At 29.3% G+C, this 19,354-nt stretch overlaps 1 protein-coding gene across 1 annotated transcript; it reads left to right on the top strand.

The window, feature by feature from the left end:
- The first annotated feature begins 10,783 nt into the window (after positions 1–10,783).
- LOC133812333 (uncharacterized) lies at positions 10,784–12,570 on the top strand. The gene is made up of 5 exons (XM_062246284.1): positions 10,784–10,941; positions 11,050–11,102; positions 11,525–11,710; positions 11,832–11,924; positions 12,217–12,570. The coding sequence occupies exons 1-5, from the start codon at positions 10,885–10,887 to the stop codon at positions 12,377–12,379; spliced, it is 552 nt and encodes a 183-aa protein (XP_062102268.1). The 5' UTR covers positions 10,784–10,884; the 3' UTR covers positions 12,380–12,570.
- Positions 12,571–19,354: the final 6,784 nt, after the last annotated feature.

The raw sequence follows: 19,354 nt of genomic DNA, 5'->3' as shown, positions 1-19,354 counted from the left end.
ATAATTAGTAATATTTCCAATACGAAAAATTCTCTATTATCCTTCTATTATACCTATCCTTAACTCAAAAATAAAATTATATATATATACACATGAGTCATATAAATAGTGCTATGCATGTTAGTGAGCCATGATCTATCATTCAATATATAATGTGTTTGGCAAAGGTATAAAAGTCACATAATAATGTTCTTTTTTTTTTTCTTTTCAAAGGAGTACTACTAATAATATAGTATATGATTTTATATAAAGTGAACAAATTGTTTGTGACGATATTACCTTTTTGCCCCCCTTATTCGACCAAGTCAATCTTTACTTATCTACTACGGTCGTTACTCATAATTTTTAAACCCAACCTTTGAACATTAATAATGCCTAATTATAGAGTTTTACTATTCTAAAACCAAGATACACATATGTTCAACTTCATAGAAAATTATATCACACAACATTTAAAGATATTTGACACTTTTATGGAGAATATTTCGTAGTTTTGGAGTCTAATATAAGACTCATTATAGTCATGTAATTAAAAAAAAATAGTTTGGTCTTATATTTTAATCTGTAATTGAATAAAAAAAAAGTTTTGATTATTTAGCAATAAGTGGAAGATCCTAAGTTTAGGCCTGACATGTCTTAGCCCAACATTAATTTACTATCAATTGTCACATATACGAAACAATATAAAATGAGTGAAATATATATATATATATGATTAATGTGATTATAGTAAATTATTAGAAGAGATAGGTTCCCTATTATAGTAAACTTGTGACGTTTTCCAAGTAGTGTTTATATATATAGGCCTTTGTCATGTGTTAGGTTACTAACTCGGTTTGTGACTTCGTGTGTTAGATTACCCACCTAAATTTATTTACTTACTTCAACTAGTACTAGCTGATAAGTATATATATATTTATATAAATGATTATTTGGCAAATTGAACTATTTTTTAAAGTTATGTTGTACTCTAGTCTAGTTTTAATAATCATTTACAAAATGATCTCTCATAATTTAGACAAATAGTCGAAAAATTCAAATAACCGATCAAAAAATTTAAACAACGAGTCAAATTTTAGACAGATATCATTTTGCAAAAATATATCAAAAATAAGAAAGTACAAAATCACTTAAAAAATATATATTATTTTCATCGATTTATCTTATATAAATTAAGACTTTTTTTTTTTTTTTTTTTTTGCCAGAGTAAAAATCACTTTTGAATATCTACCTTTTATCTAATGCCATATATACACCGTTTTTCATGCAAATGTGTGTTCATATGATAGCTAGTTTAATTAATTATATTTATATGTATTAGCTAGTTTGATTATGTCATTTTTTTGACATAATGTTCAATAAACAATTACTACTTTATTAACGAAACAATGTCATATTTGATTTGAATGTTGACCACTTGTTTTTACAAATATAATAATAAGTTGTGTAATGTTTATAGAAAGTTTTTTTAATGAGTTAATACCTAAAACATTTGTGGGATGTGAGAAGCATCTCTATTCTTTCTAGGGTGTGTGATATTTGTGAAAAACATTAATTAAGACTAAACATTTCTATTCTCTAAATAATAAATTATAAGAGTATTGTTATATATATGGTGACCAACATCATATATAAATTAATTTATTATATTTATAATTGGAGGTGTTCGTTAATATTATTAACATTATTTGTTTAGAGTGTTTATCTGTTTTGTTAAATTACTTTTTGGACTTTATGTTTCATAAAATGATTCAAATAAGCCCCTAAACTTAATTTTAATAAAAATAATTTACACTAAAATCACAAATAACTCACCAAACTAACAACTAATAATAAAAACACAACCATTGTGCCTAACAATCGTGCTATTATATTCAAATTTTTATTCATCAATAAAATTAGGTTTATTGGTCTATTTGATTAATTTTACAAAACACATGGTCCAATCAAGAAATGAAACAAAATATAGGGTCCAAAAAAGTATAATCAGTTTATTAAATTTGGGACATTTTCGACAAAAGTTCCAAAATTTTTACATTTGTAGCACTTAAGTACCTAAGTTATTTTTTTGCCGGAAAAAGTATCATTCTGTTCAGATTTTGTTGTAATTGTTTATTTTGCCGCTAAGTCCACCATGTGATGTCAAATTTGCTTATAAGCTGGGTACTTTTGTCGCAAATATCTCATAATTTGAGTACTTTTGCCACACATATCTATTAAATTAGGTATTTTCATCACAAATATTTATTTAATTTAGTACTTTTACCAATATGTCACAAACACACTTAACTGTTTGAATTGACGGTTGCAACAAAACATGAATAGAATGTACTTTTGCCAAAAAAAAAAAATAACTTAGGATACTTAAGTACTACAAACGTAATAATTTGAGTACTTTTGCTGCAAATATCTCATTAAATTATAATAAATAAAATGTCACGTGTACTAGTATTGGACATTTAAGGTGGCTTGTTGGATTTAATTGAATGATAAGTATGTATACCCCAAGTTGGCACCTATGCTTGACCCAGAGCATGAAAAAACCTCATTTGTCAAAGTTTATGAAAATGATTGATAATATCCTCTTTAATTTTCTAATTGAGTTTATAATTACACCCTATTGAAATTTCTTAACTTTGCTTGGATACATATGTTTTCCCAATAATAATAATCATTAATAATACTATACTATTATTACAGAAATGCCCCTCAATGGGACCAACTTTACAAAGGAATCAGGGAAACACAATCAACAAGCAATCATAGTTTTTTTGAAATCATCATAGCTATGAATTTGACTAACATAAAGATTTGTGGATATCCTCTCACAATTGGACATTTGATGATTATTATATTATTTTTACTATATTAATTATTGTTATTATTAGCTAAAATGTGATTAGTGATTACATTTAAGGTGGGTCGACATGGCTTAAAAAAGATTTTTGGCCCCCAAATTCTCTAAACCAAACCAAAACCACAACATATATACCTTCCTTGAATCTTATACAATAAATACATGGTTAGCAATATATGCTTTTCAAGATATTTCCAGCTCATTTTCACACAAAAACGATTCAATTTAATATTGTCCTTTCTCAATTGAAATAATAAATAAATAATAAAATAAATCAAACCCAAATGAAGGAATCTAAAAGCTAACTATACCAACTGTTTTTTGTTTAGGAAAAGGGTATTTCTGGTACTAAACACTATATTAATAAAAATACAAATAATTTACTGTCTAATACCATAAACATTATATAACAATGTTCGTTTATGGTTATTATTTATTATTAACAATTTACGAAAATAATATTCATTAAAAATGTGGATCTCTAAGCGTTAGTTCCTATATATTTATTTAATTTTTTACATTAACAATTAAATCTTTAAACTAACGAAAATTAATTTTCTATGGAAAAAAATATGTACACTGTTCAATGTTCGTAGAAAAAATATATATAATATACATTAATACATGCAAAATTTCTTAATTTTTTGAAATTTCATCAATAAAGAAATTTAATAAATTATTAAATCTAAAACTTTGAGAACCCAATATTTCTATAAATGGTATATTATAAATATGATGATAACTAGACTAGTATATTTCCTACAATTAAGGTGGGTCGACGTGGCTTAACTAGATTAGTGATTACAATTATGAAAGAAATTTTTGAGTGATTAATATTTAATCTAGTTCATACCATTTCAACTAACGTAATTTTAGGGATACAACAATAATATGACAATAATTTCAATTATTAGATGCTGACTTTTGTACTTTTTTTATAAAAAAAAAAAAAGAAAAAAACAGAAAAAGAAAACAGCCAAAATGATTGACTGGAAGAGTCTACATCTGATCAAATGGGGCATTTTTGACCCTTAGATCACGGGATCGGATTGGCTTTATCTTCTGATTTTGTCTTGGTCAAGTGAAATATATCTTATCATACATTTTTTTTCTTGTGTAACACTTAAAAAATTATTTTTTATTTAATTAATTAAAATTTTGATAATTAAATATAAAATAATATATAATAACTCTATTTTTATTTATTAATTTTAAAAAATTTAATTAAAATTTATTAAATTTTAAAAATATAATTTTTTTACTTTGAAATTTTTTAAAAAAAAATTTCATATTTTATTTTTAAAAATAAAAAAATAAAAATAATAGTTCTTTTTTTATATTTAAAAAATTCAAAAACAAAATTTTTACCAAATACAACCATATTATTCATATTCAGATTCATGGCAGAGTGCCTCACAGCTTGCATGCATGTAATTTTGATAAAAATTTGATGCGTTAGTGAATCATTATTTGGTTAATTAAATCCATAGGAACTTAAATAATTGCTTATAATAATTACCAATTTCAACTCCAAGAAAAGGTTTCACAATTATATTTCGAAGATCTAGAATATGACAAAACATATTTGGAATGTGACAATTTAATGGATATTATATAACACCGTTTTCCTTTGTTTTAATCTTTTTCTTATTTGTATTTTCCTACTACATACGAAAAAGATGCATGTTTATAAGACATTATAGCTTGCTTAACTACATGTACTTGTAAAACATTGACTTGACATGATTAAAAGTTATATTGGAGGGTCTATGGCAACAGATTTCATCTTATAATGACTTTGTACAATAATTTATATATATTTAATTATTTATAAAATAATATTAGTTAGTAAAATTTTTGTTTTTGAATTTTTTAAACACAAAAATAGAAATATTATTTTATTTTTGTTTCTTTATTTTAAAAAAATAAAAATATGTTTGGTAACTATTTTTATTTTTTGTTTTTAAAAACAAAAAAATAATAAACGCATTTGAAAACTTTTATTTTTATTTTTTGTTTAACAATACAAGGTGTTGATTTGAAGAAGAGAAGAAAAAAAAAAGTAAAAATTGAAAACTGTTTAAAAAAAATTTGAAAGTAAAAAAATTCTAGTGGTATTTGGAAAAGTTTTTGTTTTTCTAATTTTTTAAACACAAAAATAGAAATATTTTTTTTGTTTTGTTATTTAATTTTAAAAAAATAAAAATGTGTTTGGTAATCATTTTTGTTTTTTATTTTTGAAAACAAAAAATAAAAAATGCATTTGGAAACTTTTATTTTTGTTCGAAAAAAATAAAAGAGACATCATGGAAGAGGAAGACGAGAGAGAGCCATAGATCGTGAAGAGTAATGTCGAGAAAAAAATATGTTTAATTTTTTTTTTTGAGAAATCAGTTTTAAAAAATTTTAGAAGTAAGGAATTTCTGTTTTCAAATTTTAATTAAAATTTTAAAAAGTAAAAGGTAAAAATCGGTTACCGAACACAATTTTCAATTTTATTTTCAAATTTTTTATTAAATAAATAGAAAATTGATTTTTTAATGGTTACCGAACAGGGCTTTTATTTTCAAAATTTAATAAATTTTAATTAAAATTTAAAAAAATAATAAATAAAAATAGAATTACCAAACACATTTTATGTTTAATTTTCAAAATTTTAATTAAATAAATAAATAACTATTTTTTAAGTGTTACCAAAAAATACCATTGGGTTTACACTTTTTTGGAACTTATATTTTGTTTCATTATCTGTTTGGACTCTGTGATTTAAAAAATGGTTCAAACAGAACCCTAAACTCAATTTTGGTCAAAATTTTCTAAATTAAAATCACAACTAATTTACCAAACTAACAATTCAGAACAAAAATAAAATTATTCTGCCTAACAACAGTGTTGTTATATTCAATTTTTTCTTTATCGAAATTTAATTTAGTGGTTTATCTGAACTATTTTACAAAATACAAAATCGAAAAAAGAATTTGCCAAAATACAAAGTCTAAAGAGATAATAAGATAAAACACAATATCAAAAAAAAATATAAACCTAATAACATTTAAGAAATACTCGACACTTCATGGAAAATTCTTAGCACTTTATTTGAAAATTATTTTACAAAATGAATTTTATTGTGTAAAATAACATTATAAAAATATTTTATTTTCACTAATTACTCAACTATTAATTATTTTCTTAAAACATTTTTGTCATAAGTATGTACTATATTGAACATATTATTGGAGGCATGCACTTAAAAAATAAATAAAATGCTAAATTTTGGAATTATATGTGATATATAGAGGATCATTATCATTTTGTGCTGGCTGATGTCCCTTTAATTATGCATCTTTTTTTAATAGGGTCTAAAACTAAAACAAAGAATATATAATTGAAAAAATAATATTAAATTTGCATACAAAATTATAAACGAAAAAAAATTATGGGGTCACCACCCTAACCCTACTTGGTAGAGTGATTTGACCGCTAGTTTTTTTTTTTGGTAGGATTATGTACCTTATTTTTTCCCTATAATTTATTCCATTAAAACTAATTAAAATACAAAAATTTAGCCTATTAATTTGAGCCTACTTTTATAACTAACTTATTACAAATATAATTCTATGAGTAATAAAGCCTACCATTTTCCACCGTTATTTAATGCTTGACTTTTCCGGTCACAAGTACCAAGTGTTCGGTTTTAATTCGTTTGAATCGTCTTTATCATTATTTGGATTTATTTGGTTGAAAAAGAAACTAAAAGAAAAGATAAAAAACATGAGCTAAATAAAAAAATATTTATAAGCCATACCAATAGTGACCGAGAGCCCGTACTTTATTCTATCATTAAAAATATTTTATAAAAAATTTATTTTTTTTATTTTAATTTAAATTTTTACATTACATCATACATCATATTCTCTATATTTTTTCTTAATATAATTTAAATATTATATTTTAAAATATTATTTATTTATTTAAATATAAAAAAAAATGAGAGAGAAAGAGATAGACCAAAATGCAAAGTACACAAAAAATAGTTAAAACTGTTTGAAAAATGGTAAAACTTGTCTCTAAATGTAGACTACAACATCCAATAGAGCATGTTTTTGGTGATGATTCTTCAAAATTTTGAGGAATAATGTATTATACATCATCAGTTGGGACTGCTGGATTGCTCTAACACCTCTTGATATGATTGATATATTGATATTAATGTATTTTAATATTGAAGCTCACATATTTAAATTCATTATAATATAATATATAGGACTAGATATTTAAGTTTTAAGTTGGTGTCGAGCATCATGATGCCCTATGGCAATACTTCAACAAAATATATTGACATATCTATAAGAGAGTATTTGGTACGAGGTTTTAGTTTGTAGGAGTAAAGTTGGAGGAAGTTTAAATTAAGAAAATATGAAATTTAAGTATTTAAAAATATTAAGATTACTCTCAAGTTAAGCTAAAAAATAAGACTCACTTGTAAACACAAACTCCCAAGTCATTAAATATAAATTTAACAAACATGAGTTAGATTTGACATTCTCGTTCCTAACAAAACCAAACTCCTATACAAAACAACCCTAAGGGGGTGTTTGGTATGGGAGTATGGTTTGGTAGAAAAGAGAATATCAAATTTAACCCATGTTTGGTAAATTTATTTTTAACGGTTTGAGAGTTTGCGTTTCTAAGTGTATCCCATTTTTTAGCTTTATTTGAAGTTGATCTTAGTCCCTTTAAACACTTGGGTTTCACATTTCCTAAATATAAATTCATTCTAACTCTACTCCCACAAACTCAAACCTCGTACTAAACATACATCAGTGTTTACATGATGTTCGAAAAAGTTGTGTAGAGTAGAGTTTGGTTCTTTCCCTAGGAACGTGGAGCTGCCCTCCGATCACTTGGTCGGTTGGAAGGACTAGTTACATTCTAATGTCATTTGTTTGGTTCTTCAAAAGTTGTTGTTGGATATATAATCCTTGTTGGAAGTTGAATTATTATTAAAGGCTCTTCTATGTGTAGCAAAGATGGTGGTTGATGCATGCATGCCTAATGAGACTTGTTTTTTTTCTTTTTCTTTATGACAATCAAATGGTGGCGATTGTTGTGATTGAAGACTCGAGAGTCATTGCAGGGCTATATATGTTTATTGGGTTCCAAGGCAGTTCAATATGGGGCACATAAGCCTGCTACCTCCACATTTAATTGTTTGGATCCATTTCGTTTTAGCAAGGAAATTACATGAAATATGGTATTTTTTTTATAAGTTTGATAAATATGGGGTTTTTATTTTTCTGCATTTTTTATGGCTTATTCTATTTTTTAATACATTTTTATGGATTTTTTTAATGATAACTCATTACTAGTGTCAAATTAGTTATTTTAAAAATTGATGTTGTAGTAATCAGTTACCACTATTAAAATTATTATTTTTTAATCTAATTTCATAATGGTAATTGGTTATGGCTATATCCTAATAAACTACAAATTGATAGTGGTAACCAGTTACTACCATATTACTTTTTAAATAACTAATTCGACACTAATAATTGTTTATTGTAAAAAAAATAGAACAAAAATAATATAATCAAAATATGGGAAAAAAACTCATAAAAATAAAAAAGCCATATTTTGGTAGCATTATTTTTTTTGTCCATATTTATAAAAACTAAATTTAAATTTACCATATTTTTCTTATTATTTTAACTTTATCATCTACTGTTTGTAGTTATTCTTGTTTTGTTTCCAAGAAATCTTTATTCACAAAATAAGAAGAAGGCATATCTATATACTTGAGGTGCCACTTTATTTGTGGTTGAATTTAAAATTAGACTTTATTTATTATAATTTAACAAATTTATTTTTTGCAGTAATTTAACAAGTATTATTAGTATTGTCAACTACACATAAAAATGAGACTTCATATATTATTAACATCTTATGGTGCCTTATAGCAACACTTAGTATGCAATGTTTTGGAGAAGATAAAGAAAAATTTAAATCTATTAATAAAATTTATGTTGTTTTTTTCCCTTTGTAGGAGTGGATCATTTTTTTTAGTGAAAAGATGATCATTTTCTTGAACATCTATTCAATACTTATAAAATTACATATTTGAGGTTAGCTCAGATAGTTGGGTGTTTGAGCGTGTGTTAAGAAAGTCGGAGTTTAATCCTTCACTGTATAAACAAAAAGAAGAAATTACATCTTATATGAGATTTTTAATAGAGTTTGCAAAAATATGACTTTTAAAAATAAAAAAAAAGTTAATCTATGGTTTTTTTAAGAATTTTTACTTTTATGAGTTTATTTTCTCATACTTTAGTATAAAAGTTGGTTTATGCTATAGTTTTACTCTTAATCAAGTTTTATTAATTTTGAAGGGTATGTTTGTAATTTGATTATTATTTTACATAACTATTTTTATATTAAATTTTTCTTTGGTTGTTTTGCAATTTTTTTTTGTAATAAATTTGTGTTTATCATTTTTATTTATTTATTATAAACATTTTTTTCTTAATTTTTAGATTGTACTTTTTTTAAAGCTTAGGTAAGGTAACCAGTTACTTTATTGATTTTTCACAGTTATGTAAAAAAAAATCCTAGAGCTAGGTTAAATAACATGTATCAAGAGGGGTAACCAGTTACCCTAAGAGGAGTTACCTTCTGCCATAAGAGGGGTGACGAGTTACTTATATTAAATATGAAAAGAAACATTAAATTTGAAGGGAAAAAAAAACATAATGTGATCTTATAACCCAGAAATATATACATATATAAGAACGTAGAGGTAACCGATTGCCATAAAGAACCCATAAATATACACCCATACCAGAACGTGAAGGTAACTAGTTACCATAAAGAACCCATAAGCATACACATATCATAATGTTAAGGTAACCAATTACCTATTGCAGATATGAAGATAGAAAAAGAAAACCCATAAATATACACACATACCAGAACGTGAAGGTAACCGGTTACCATAAAGAACACATAAATATAAACACATATCAGAACGTGAAGGTAACCAGTTACCTATTGCAGAAGATAGAAAAAAAAATTATCAAAAGAAAACAAACGAGTTTTGATCTATAACGTAAGAAGAAGAAAGTATATTTGTAATAATATGAGCAACTATTTACCTAAACTTAAAAAAAATACAAGTTAGTTCCATATCTAAAAAAAAAAAAAAGAGAAACCTTAGACCTACAAAAAAAAATTATGATCTGAAAATTGAAAATAGGAGTAAGAATAGTTGGTCGGAGATGGAGGTCGTCGGAGATGGCCAATATTGCAGCAGAACATGGGTGGGATTGATTTGATTTATGGAGAAGAAGATCGCGAATTTTCTTGCAAGAGGGGAGGTCGCGGCTGAGTTGAGGTTGATCGGATCTTAAGATGGTGCCGGAGCTGGAACGAATTTGCGCTTGAGCTGGAGGAGATTTGCGTTGGCTAGAGGTGGAGAGGATTTGCTGGCTGGGTTTTGAGAGAAGAGGGTTTGTGCGTAGGTTTTGAGAGAGAAAATGAGTTTGAGAGAGAGAAGAGTTGAATGTTAATTTATAATAGTACTCATGTGTGACTGATGTGTTTTAATTTAAAATTTAGCTCCTATATTTAGTTAACTAGTAATTGTGTTTCTCATACTTTATTTTTTTCTTTAATAAATTTTCCCATACAAATTAGGAAAATTATAATCTCCATATTTTTGCACAATAATAGTGTAAAAGCTATATTTTTGATAAATTCCCTAAAAAAACCCGAAAATTGGACTAGAGAGAGACTGGAGTTCCAATGGGCTACAATAGCTATACTTTTAGCCCAAATTAGAAATGGGCTTTTAATTTGCTCCAAGTGCATTTATAGCCCAAGCCCAAAATTCAGAAGAACAAACTCGGGCTTTCCACACCAAGCGCAAGCCGAAGCCCAAACTAGATAATCTTCTACATCTAACTCTCTGCAAAAAACCGGAAAAAAACCCCATAAACCCTAGACGTACTTGAAAGCCAAGGCACAGTAAATCGATGTCGGACAATGAAGAATATGACTCCGATGCTCCGGAGGAGCTCACGGCGGAGCAGGCAGGCTTGATCTTCACTTATTTCTTTATCTTTTCTGTAAATCACTTGAGAGTGTAAGGTTTTTCATCCCAAACAGGCTGTGAATCGTCTTTGTTTTTCTGGGTACAGGGGATACAGCAAGACCAAGAGCTAATAAAAGTTCAAAAGGAGAATAAAGCCAGGTACGATACTATTAAATTCTTAAATAAATTTAACTGGTTTTTCTCTTAGTTATATGGAGAATCGAAACCAAAAGAATTGCCCTTTTGCTAGTAAGAATTATTATTATGTTTTAATTTTTTATTTCTTTTTAGAGAACTTAAATTGACAAGTTTAGGGATTTTGGGTTTCTCTGGATTAAGCAATAATAGCAATTTAAAATGTAATGGTTTATATAACTAAAGTGAAGATTTAGAACTTAGAAGTTTCTTCATGCTTGTTCATTGATAAGCCCAGAAGGGATTTTTACTTCATATGTATGGGTAATTGGGTTGTAGAATAATTTATCTTGCTTTGAACCTTTGATGAACTAGCAGAGATTGATAAAGCTTGTTAATCAATTATAATATGAATGGGATTTGATATTTATGATCACTTGGTATAGAGTTGCTCGTGAAAGAAAAGAGCGTCGTAGATTATGGGCTCAAAGAAAAACACCAAAAGGTCCAAAACCATCTCAGGAGGTTGAAAGTGTTCAAGATGTTCCCCAGACCGAAAACCCAAACGAGCCTAGTGGTAGAGAGGGAATGCTACCAAATGAGATTGTTCAAGTGCTGGCTGCCCGTGAGAAGTATGATCCTCTATCCTTATCTGTTTTTACTTTTATGATTATACTTTGTGTGTTTCTGGGGTCAAGTATGGTTTATAGATATAATATGGTCTGACCAAATGGGCCATCGTCACGGTTGCAGACAAGTGTTTTTATCAGACTCTGAGGATGAGAAGACTGAATCAAAGCAAAGTTCTAAAAGGAAGAAAAAACCCAGAAGAACCTCAGGCTCAGGGTGAGTACTCTTCTATTGGAATTTTGATGCGAAACCCAGAAATAATCTCTGTTTTAGTATAGCTGAAAGCTACTCATGTTAGTTAAAGTTATTGCTAATTACTTACGAACTTCCTTGTCCAATCATCTTGTACTGAGAACATATAAATGAGAGTCTCAGCTCTAAGGAAGTTAATGCTTTTTTTTTCTTTTTCACTTTCCTACAATCTCTTTTGTGCTCTAGATAGACAAGCACAATGCTACTAAGCTTTTATAATTAAATAATAAGTCTTTTCGAAATATGATGTGTGCAGGGTGGACACTGTTATGTTAAATGAAATACCATCGGCTCAGTGCTTAAAGAATTCATTGGAGTTCTTGAAGAAGAGGAAAATGCAAGTGCCAAGATCATATGCGGTGCTGAATAACTCCAACCAAGCATTGCGCCTACTTTCTTCATCTGGCTTGTTAAAATGAAATTTGGGCAAACCTCAATTTTGTTTCTTGCTTTATGTATGTTATAGTTTATTGTTAGGTCATATAAGTTTCGTTTTTTGTTTTTCTCTCCCTTTCTTTTCTAAGATACTTTTTGCTCCACCAGGAGCACATTTTTGTGACTGATGACCAATTCGAAAGGCCTTAAATGGATGAATGACCAATTTTCACTATCTCTTTACTCTTTAGATCTTAACTTTACATCTCTTTGATCTATTTAATTATGTTGAATCCTAACCTAAATGAAGTATGGATCATTTCTTTGCTTTTCATCGCATTGGAGTTTGAAAGGCTGGCGACCCCAAGTTCCCTTGAGTTGCACAAAAGGTGAATTTACCATATAAACATATATAAAAAGAAGAGCCCACTTTCTGCCTTTTGGTGCTGTTTAGTTCCAATTATTATCACATTTTAATTGCTTCTTTCTCTGCCACATATCCACCGCCATATATTTTATTGATGCATAAAGTAAAAAGCCATTCAGACCCTTTTGGGGTCGTTTCTTCAAAGTTTCAAACAGGCTATTCATTCATCTAACATCTCAAGGCAGAAGCATTAACTATTATTACACAAATATTGCTAGAATAGCATACTAATGATTCTTAAAATAACATGTTCTTGTGTAGTTTGGGAATCAGTCCAATACAACTTCATATATACAATACAGCGATATACATATGCTTCTCAATAAATTGTAGATGTGTTGTGCACCAGTTTAGCCTCTTGGAAAATTCCTTCAATCAGAACCTAAAAAGCACCAGCAGTTGAGTCAAGTTATGGTATCTTTTCAAGGAGAGGAAAAATTATCGTTCTGGTCCAGCCACTTCTGCTCTTGGACATCAGCTTGGCCTTGAAAAGCACTTGTGACTCTTTTCAAGCACTTGTGAAGACGAATGCGTCTCAACACAACATCTCTGTTTAGAGACTTGGATGATTTGAGGTGGAGCTCACTTGTGATGGTCTGACTGGGTTCTTTGGATTTGGAGTCTCTATTATCAACTAATGTCTTCTGATCAGTCTCAGGGAAAGATGGTTGAGCTTCTGAAATGATGAAAGCCATGGTTTTGCTTAAAGAGCTTAAGCTAAGAGTAGTTGTAGCAGTAGTAGAATTTTGAGAAGAAGAAATGAAATTAAAAAGGGTAACTTGAGAGTGTAATAAGAGAAGATGGGGTCTTATTTATAGGAAAAAGGAAGAAAGAGTGTTCATTTATTTATTGATTTAATTATTATTATTATATAAATAAAAGGGTTAGTGTAAGTGGTTTTTGGGTTTTTCTGGGTTCTCTAAGCCAGTGGTTTTATAGTCATAAGTGTGGGGTTGACACGTACGGAAGCAAGCAAATCTGGTGTGGCTGCATAAACTAATAGTTAGGTTGATAATAATCAGTTATGCAACGTTACAGGCTTTTTTTTTTTCTTCTTCTTCTTCTTCTTCTTCTATTGTTATTATTTAAAAAATATCATTTTAGCTATGTAATTATGCAATCCACTATTATGTTCTGCTAAATAATAATTCAGGCATTGTGTTTTACAAAATAAATCAAAATAATACCATATATTCGATTTTAGTTAAAATATTTTTAATTATAAGATCAATTCTTGAGTCGTTGGCGATACAATGAGTTCAAAAAAACGAAGAAGATAGTCGAGAAGCTGAAAAGTAAATATAATACGGAAAATTTAACTTTTCATACATACTAATATTTACCAATACATAACAATTCTAGCACTATTCACAATTTCAAATTGATGCTATACATTTCCCTATTTCCCAAAATACCCATCATTTTTCCACACAAAAAAAAATCAACCTCTCACTTCTCTCTCCACTCTCTCGGTTTCTCTCTCACTCTCACAAAAAACCCACAACCCGTCGAGCCCACCTCTGTAAAGCCCCCAACCTCGTGGAGCCTCCAACCCCGAGACCCACGGCGAAACCGAGACCCCCTCTCCCATCTCTCAGTCGAAACCGAGACCCACGTCGACCCCATGCCATTATTTCCTCCAAATTTTGACAATCAAAGCTAAAATCTTGAACCCATTTTAATTTTTTATAGAATCTGTGATCTGTGGATTGGGTTCATCGTTTTTTTGGGATTTTTTTTTGGGTTTGAACCAGTGGCTCGATAGGTTTGATAATGGCTCGATTGATATGTGGTAATAGATGAAACTAGCTCAATAGACTTGATTATGGTCGACAATGGAACCCGTGTTGGAAAAAAAAACAAATAAATTATTAAAAAAACTGAATTTTTTTGCACAAAGTCATGAAAAATAATATTATCGAGCTTTATCGAGCTCCAATCGAACTCTATCGAGTTCCCATCGAGCTCTTATCAATATATTATTGAGTTCTTATTGAGCTAACAGTTCTTAAACCGAACATAACCCTAACCAAAACCTTCATCGAGCCCCTACTGAGCACTATCGAGCACTCACCATTGAGCCACAATCGAGCTGCATCGAACTCTAAACATTACATACCCATCTGCCAATTATTGAGCCCCTATCGAGCACACATCGAGAAAACTACTAAACCAAATTCCTAGGGTGCAATCGAACCTCTATTGAGCACAATCGAGCAACAAAGCCTAAAACTATCGAGCTATTATCGAACTATATCGAGCAGCATCAAGCTCAGGAAAGAACCATCTTCTACATACCATCGAGCTCCCATCGAGCAAAAAAGTTGCAGAAAACTCAAAAAAATGCAGATCGCGAAATCTCTCTAACAAACCCAAAAAACACACTAATATATGCTCAAATCTGTTCGAAATAGCCAAAAAAATAAAATAAACAAACAATACCCAATACAAAAAATGAACAATCTTCTTACCTATGATTTTTCTCCTCCAAAAACCCTCAAAATGAATGTTGCCTTTGATATTGGAGACTTCACAGAGACATTGGAGATGACTAACAACAATTTTAGCAAGAAAATCATACAAATATGTGAGTTTTTGTGAGGATTTCGTGAGAATGAGACAGAGAGAGAAGAGAGAAGAAGAGAAGATAAAAGAGATTCTTGATATAATGGGAGGGGTATTTTGGGTATGAGAAAAATGTTTAGCATCAAATTGAAAGAATGAATATTACTAGGATTTTTTTATTATATTAGACACTATTAAGTATAAATAGTGAAAATTTTCTATTATATTTAAAAATATTTTGACCAAAATCAGATCTAGAATACTATTTTGATATATTTTGTAAAATACAAAATCTAAATTATCATTTAACAAAATGCAAAAGCTTATATTTGAGAAAAAAACACAAAAACTAACTGATATTTTCCATTATTATTATAACTACGTAATTATACGATCTCGTAGCCAAATTGATCACAATAACCATATAAATATATTATTGGTATATAATACAAGTTATATTATTAATTTTTAATGGGATCTCAATAGAAAATAATAAAAAGACAAATAATGAAGTAGGGATATTATATAAAGTTCATTAATTATTTCTATTTTATTTAATATTCGTCAATGGGGAATAAGTGGATATCTCTGCTTATCTTTATCTAGTGCTGATCATATTAAAATTAATTATTAATATGTTAGTTTTATATTTGAGAAAAGCTAATCATTGTCATTTTGGTACATGAATGTGCTATTTTAGTTTTGAATATGGTGTATGATTCGATAATAATCGGTAAACTTGAGTGGTATCTAATATGTATAGCAATAATATTATTTTTTGTAATTATTATTTATACTAATTAATTATACATAATCTAATACTAATTTTTTATTGGGGTTTTCTGTAGTGCAGTCCCTGAAAAGAGGCCCACCTCCCATCGCGTTTTTGGCACATAAGTAGTTTTTCTAATTTTTTTTATGATTATATACATTGCGGTTATACAGTGATTGTGATTAATTCTAATTTTTTTTTTATGATTGTATACATTACGGTTATATAGTGATTGCAGTTAATTCTTTTTTTTTTATGATAGTATACATTGCGGTTAGTTTTAATTCTAATTTTTTTTATGGGTAGTTATATAGTGCATCCGGCAAATTTTCGAAAAATTCTGAATAATTTCTAGTGTCGAAAAACAAACTTCAAACAGCTTGTTGTATCTGTGATTGTTTATTTATGCGAGTGGAAAATAACTTATTTAAATCTTATTTAAAATATCATAGAAATCAATGTAACGGCAAGTATTCCTCACTTAGGACACTAAAATACTACATTTCGAATAGATCTGGACATGATTTTTAGGTTTTTATTGCAATTTTTTTCACATCTGAAACTTTGAAATTTGCAGAAAATCGACGTGGTTCAATGGTACTCGATACCAGCTCGATGGGGCCTTCAAAATCAAGATTCTCATGAAAAAATCGATGTTGCTCGATGGTGGTTCGATGGAGGTTCGATGGTGTTCGATGCAATTCTTGCAAGATATGTAATTTTTCATCCGTTTGGGGTGATTTTTTTTTTGTTTGTTTTGGATTTTGGGTATTTTTTCAAGATCTACATGTTTGAGATGTGTATATACACATTTGGGAAATGTAAATCTTGAAAGAAATGAAAAATGCAAAACATACATTATGTTCAAGATATGTTTTGGTATGTTTTCAAGTTCTAAACTTTGAAAATGTGTATGTGAACATCTAAAACATGTAGATCTCAAAAACATACCAAAAAAAAAAAATCTCAAACGGACATCCGAGTGAAAAATAATGTCTCTTACAAGAATTGCATCGAACCACCATCGAGTAACGTCGATTTTTTCATGAAAATATTGATTTTGAAGGCCCCATCGAGCTGGTATCGAGCACCATCGAGCAAAGTCAATTTTCTATATATTTCAGAGTTTTAGATCTGAAAAATAACTAAAAAATCATGCCTAACTCGATGGTTGCTCGATGGTGTTCGATTACCTCGATGGGGCCTTCAAAATCAATATTTTCATGAAAAAATCGACGTTGCTCGATGGTGGTTCGATGCAATTCTTGTAAGAGACATAATTTTTCACTCAGGTGTCTGTTTGGGATGATTTTTTTTTAATTTTGGGTATTTTTTTTGAGATTTACACGTTTTAGATGCTCACATACACATTTTCAAAGTTTAGAACTTGAAAACATACCAAAACATATCTTGAACATGAGGTATGTTTTGCATTTGTCATTTTTTTTTCAAGATTTATATTTCCCAAATGTGTATATACACATCACAAACGTGTAGATCTTGAAAAAAATACCCAAAATAAAAAAAATCACCCCAAACGGACACTTGAGTGAAAAATCACATATCTTGCAAGAATCGCATCAAACACCATCGAACCTCCATCGAACCACCATCGAGCAACATCGATTTTTTCATGAAAATCTTGATTTTGAAGGCCTCATCAAGCTGGCATCGAGCAACATCGAACCACGTCGATTTTCTGCAGATTTCAAAGTTCCAGATCTGAAAAAAAAAATCGTAAAAAAACTAAAAAATCATGCCCAGATTTGTTCGAAATGCAGTATTTTAGTGTCATAAGTAAGGAATACTTGCTATTACATTGAGTTCTCTTATATTTTACCTTACCCATGCATTTTTGTCTAGAGTGAGAGTTGAGAGGAAGGGGTTGAGGGAGAGAGAGAGGGTAGAGAGGGGATGGAAGTGGATGGAAAAATTATGGGAGGGGTATTTTAGGTATTGTAAAAAGATTTGGCATTTTTTTGAAATGATTAGAAGACCTGGCATTTTTTTGATTTAGGACACCCCATTCAGCATAAAAACTCAAATTTCCCTAAAGGAACTAAAAAGGTTGGCTTGGACCACAATTGAGGCACAACACAAGTATATTACCAAACTGGGTGCTTTGGCGGCTGTCTGTACGGACAATGTGGATAACATGATAACACAACAAATCCTAATCCTAATCCATATCTTGTTTATTTCATTCATTAATATCAATCTCTAACAAAACACTAGGGATAAGGTTGCATTTATATATATATATATATTTTAGATACAAATCAATTTATTTATTTTTTATTATAATTAATACTATTATTCCAAAAATTTCAATTCGATGATGTGGCAATCAGAAGTGACAAGTGGCAGTGCATGATCATCAAGCGGCACATTAATGGTCAATAAATATGTTGACCAATGGAAGGGAAAATGTTGGAAGTTGACCTACGGAGTTGTGATATTACTGATCAGCAAATAAATTTACATGGTCAGGAAGTGATTTACCCGACCAGGTAAGGTTTTTGACCGACCAGTGAGGAATTCGACCCGACCAGGAAGTTGCTTTGTCCAACCAATCACTCCAGTAAGATGTTTTGCTTGACTAGTCACATAAGAGAATAATGATATCCGACTAGACACACGGATTGGCCGACCAGTCATCTCGGAGAGGGACTCACCTGACCGGACACGTAGTTCAGCCGACCAGTCATCTCATAGATTGGTTTCAGCCGACCAGTCATCTCACATATGGGTTTCATCTGACCAGTCGTCTCATAAATGTGTTTCATCCGACCATCTATGTCAGATTGAGGATTGTAGCCGACCGGATGTGTCAGAATCTCAGGAGTTAACTGCCTAGTGACTTTTTTTAAAGAATCTCAGTAACAACTTCAACCCGAATTACTCGTAACTACCGCGCGAATCTCTCAAATATCCCAAAGTAATAGATATATTGTTGTAATTTAAATTTGTTTATTATTTATTAATTAAAGTTAGTTGAAACAACCAAAGATCCCGTCAAAACGGGATATTTTACAGGTACGATCCATGAGCCTATAAATAAAGAGCTCATGGCATCATTTGAAGGATCTGATCTTTTTGAGACTTGGAGACTCTCTAATTTTGAGACTTTGGGACTGTTACTTGGGGCATTCTTGGGGCATTTTCTCAGATAGCTTAGAGAGAGAAAGCTTGTATTCTCTAGAGAGAGAAACTCTGTATTTTTCTACTTACACTTAAGAAATTCAGTTGGCTCAG

This window comes from Humulus lupulus, chromosome 1, assembly GCF_963169125.1.
Source record: "Humulus lupulus chromosome 1, drHumLupu1.1, whole genome shotgun sequence".
Taxonomy (NCBI): Eukaryota; Viridiplantae; Streptophyta; class Magnoliopsida; order Rosales; family Cannabaceae; genus Humulus; species Humulus lupulus.
Note: the sequence above shows the minus strand (reverse complement) of the source record. Positions and strands in the feature narration are given on the sequence as shown.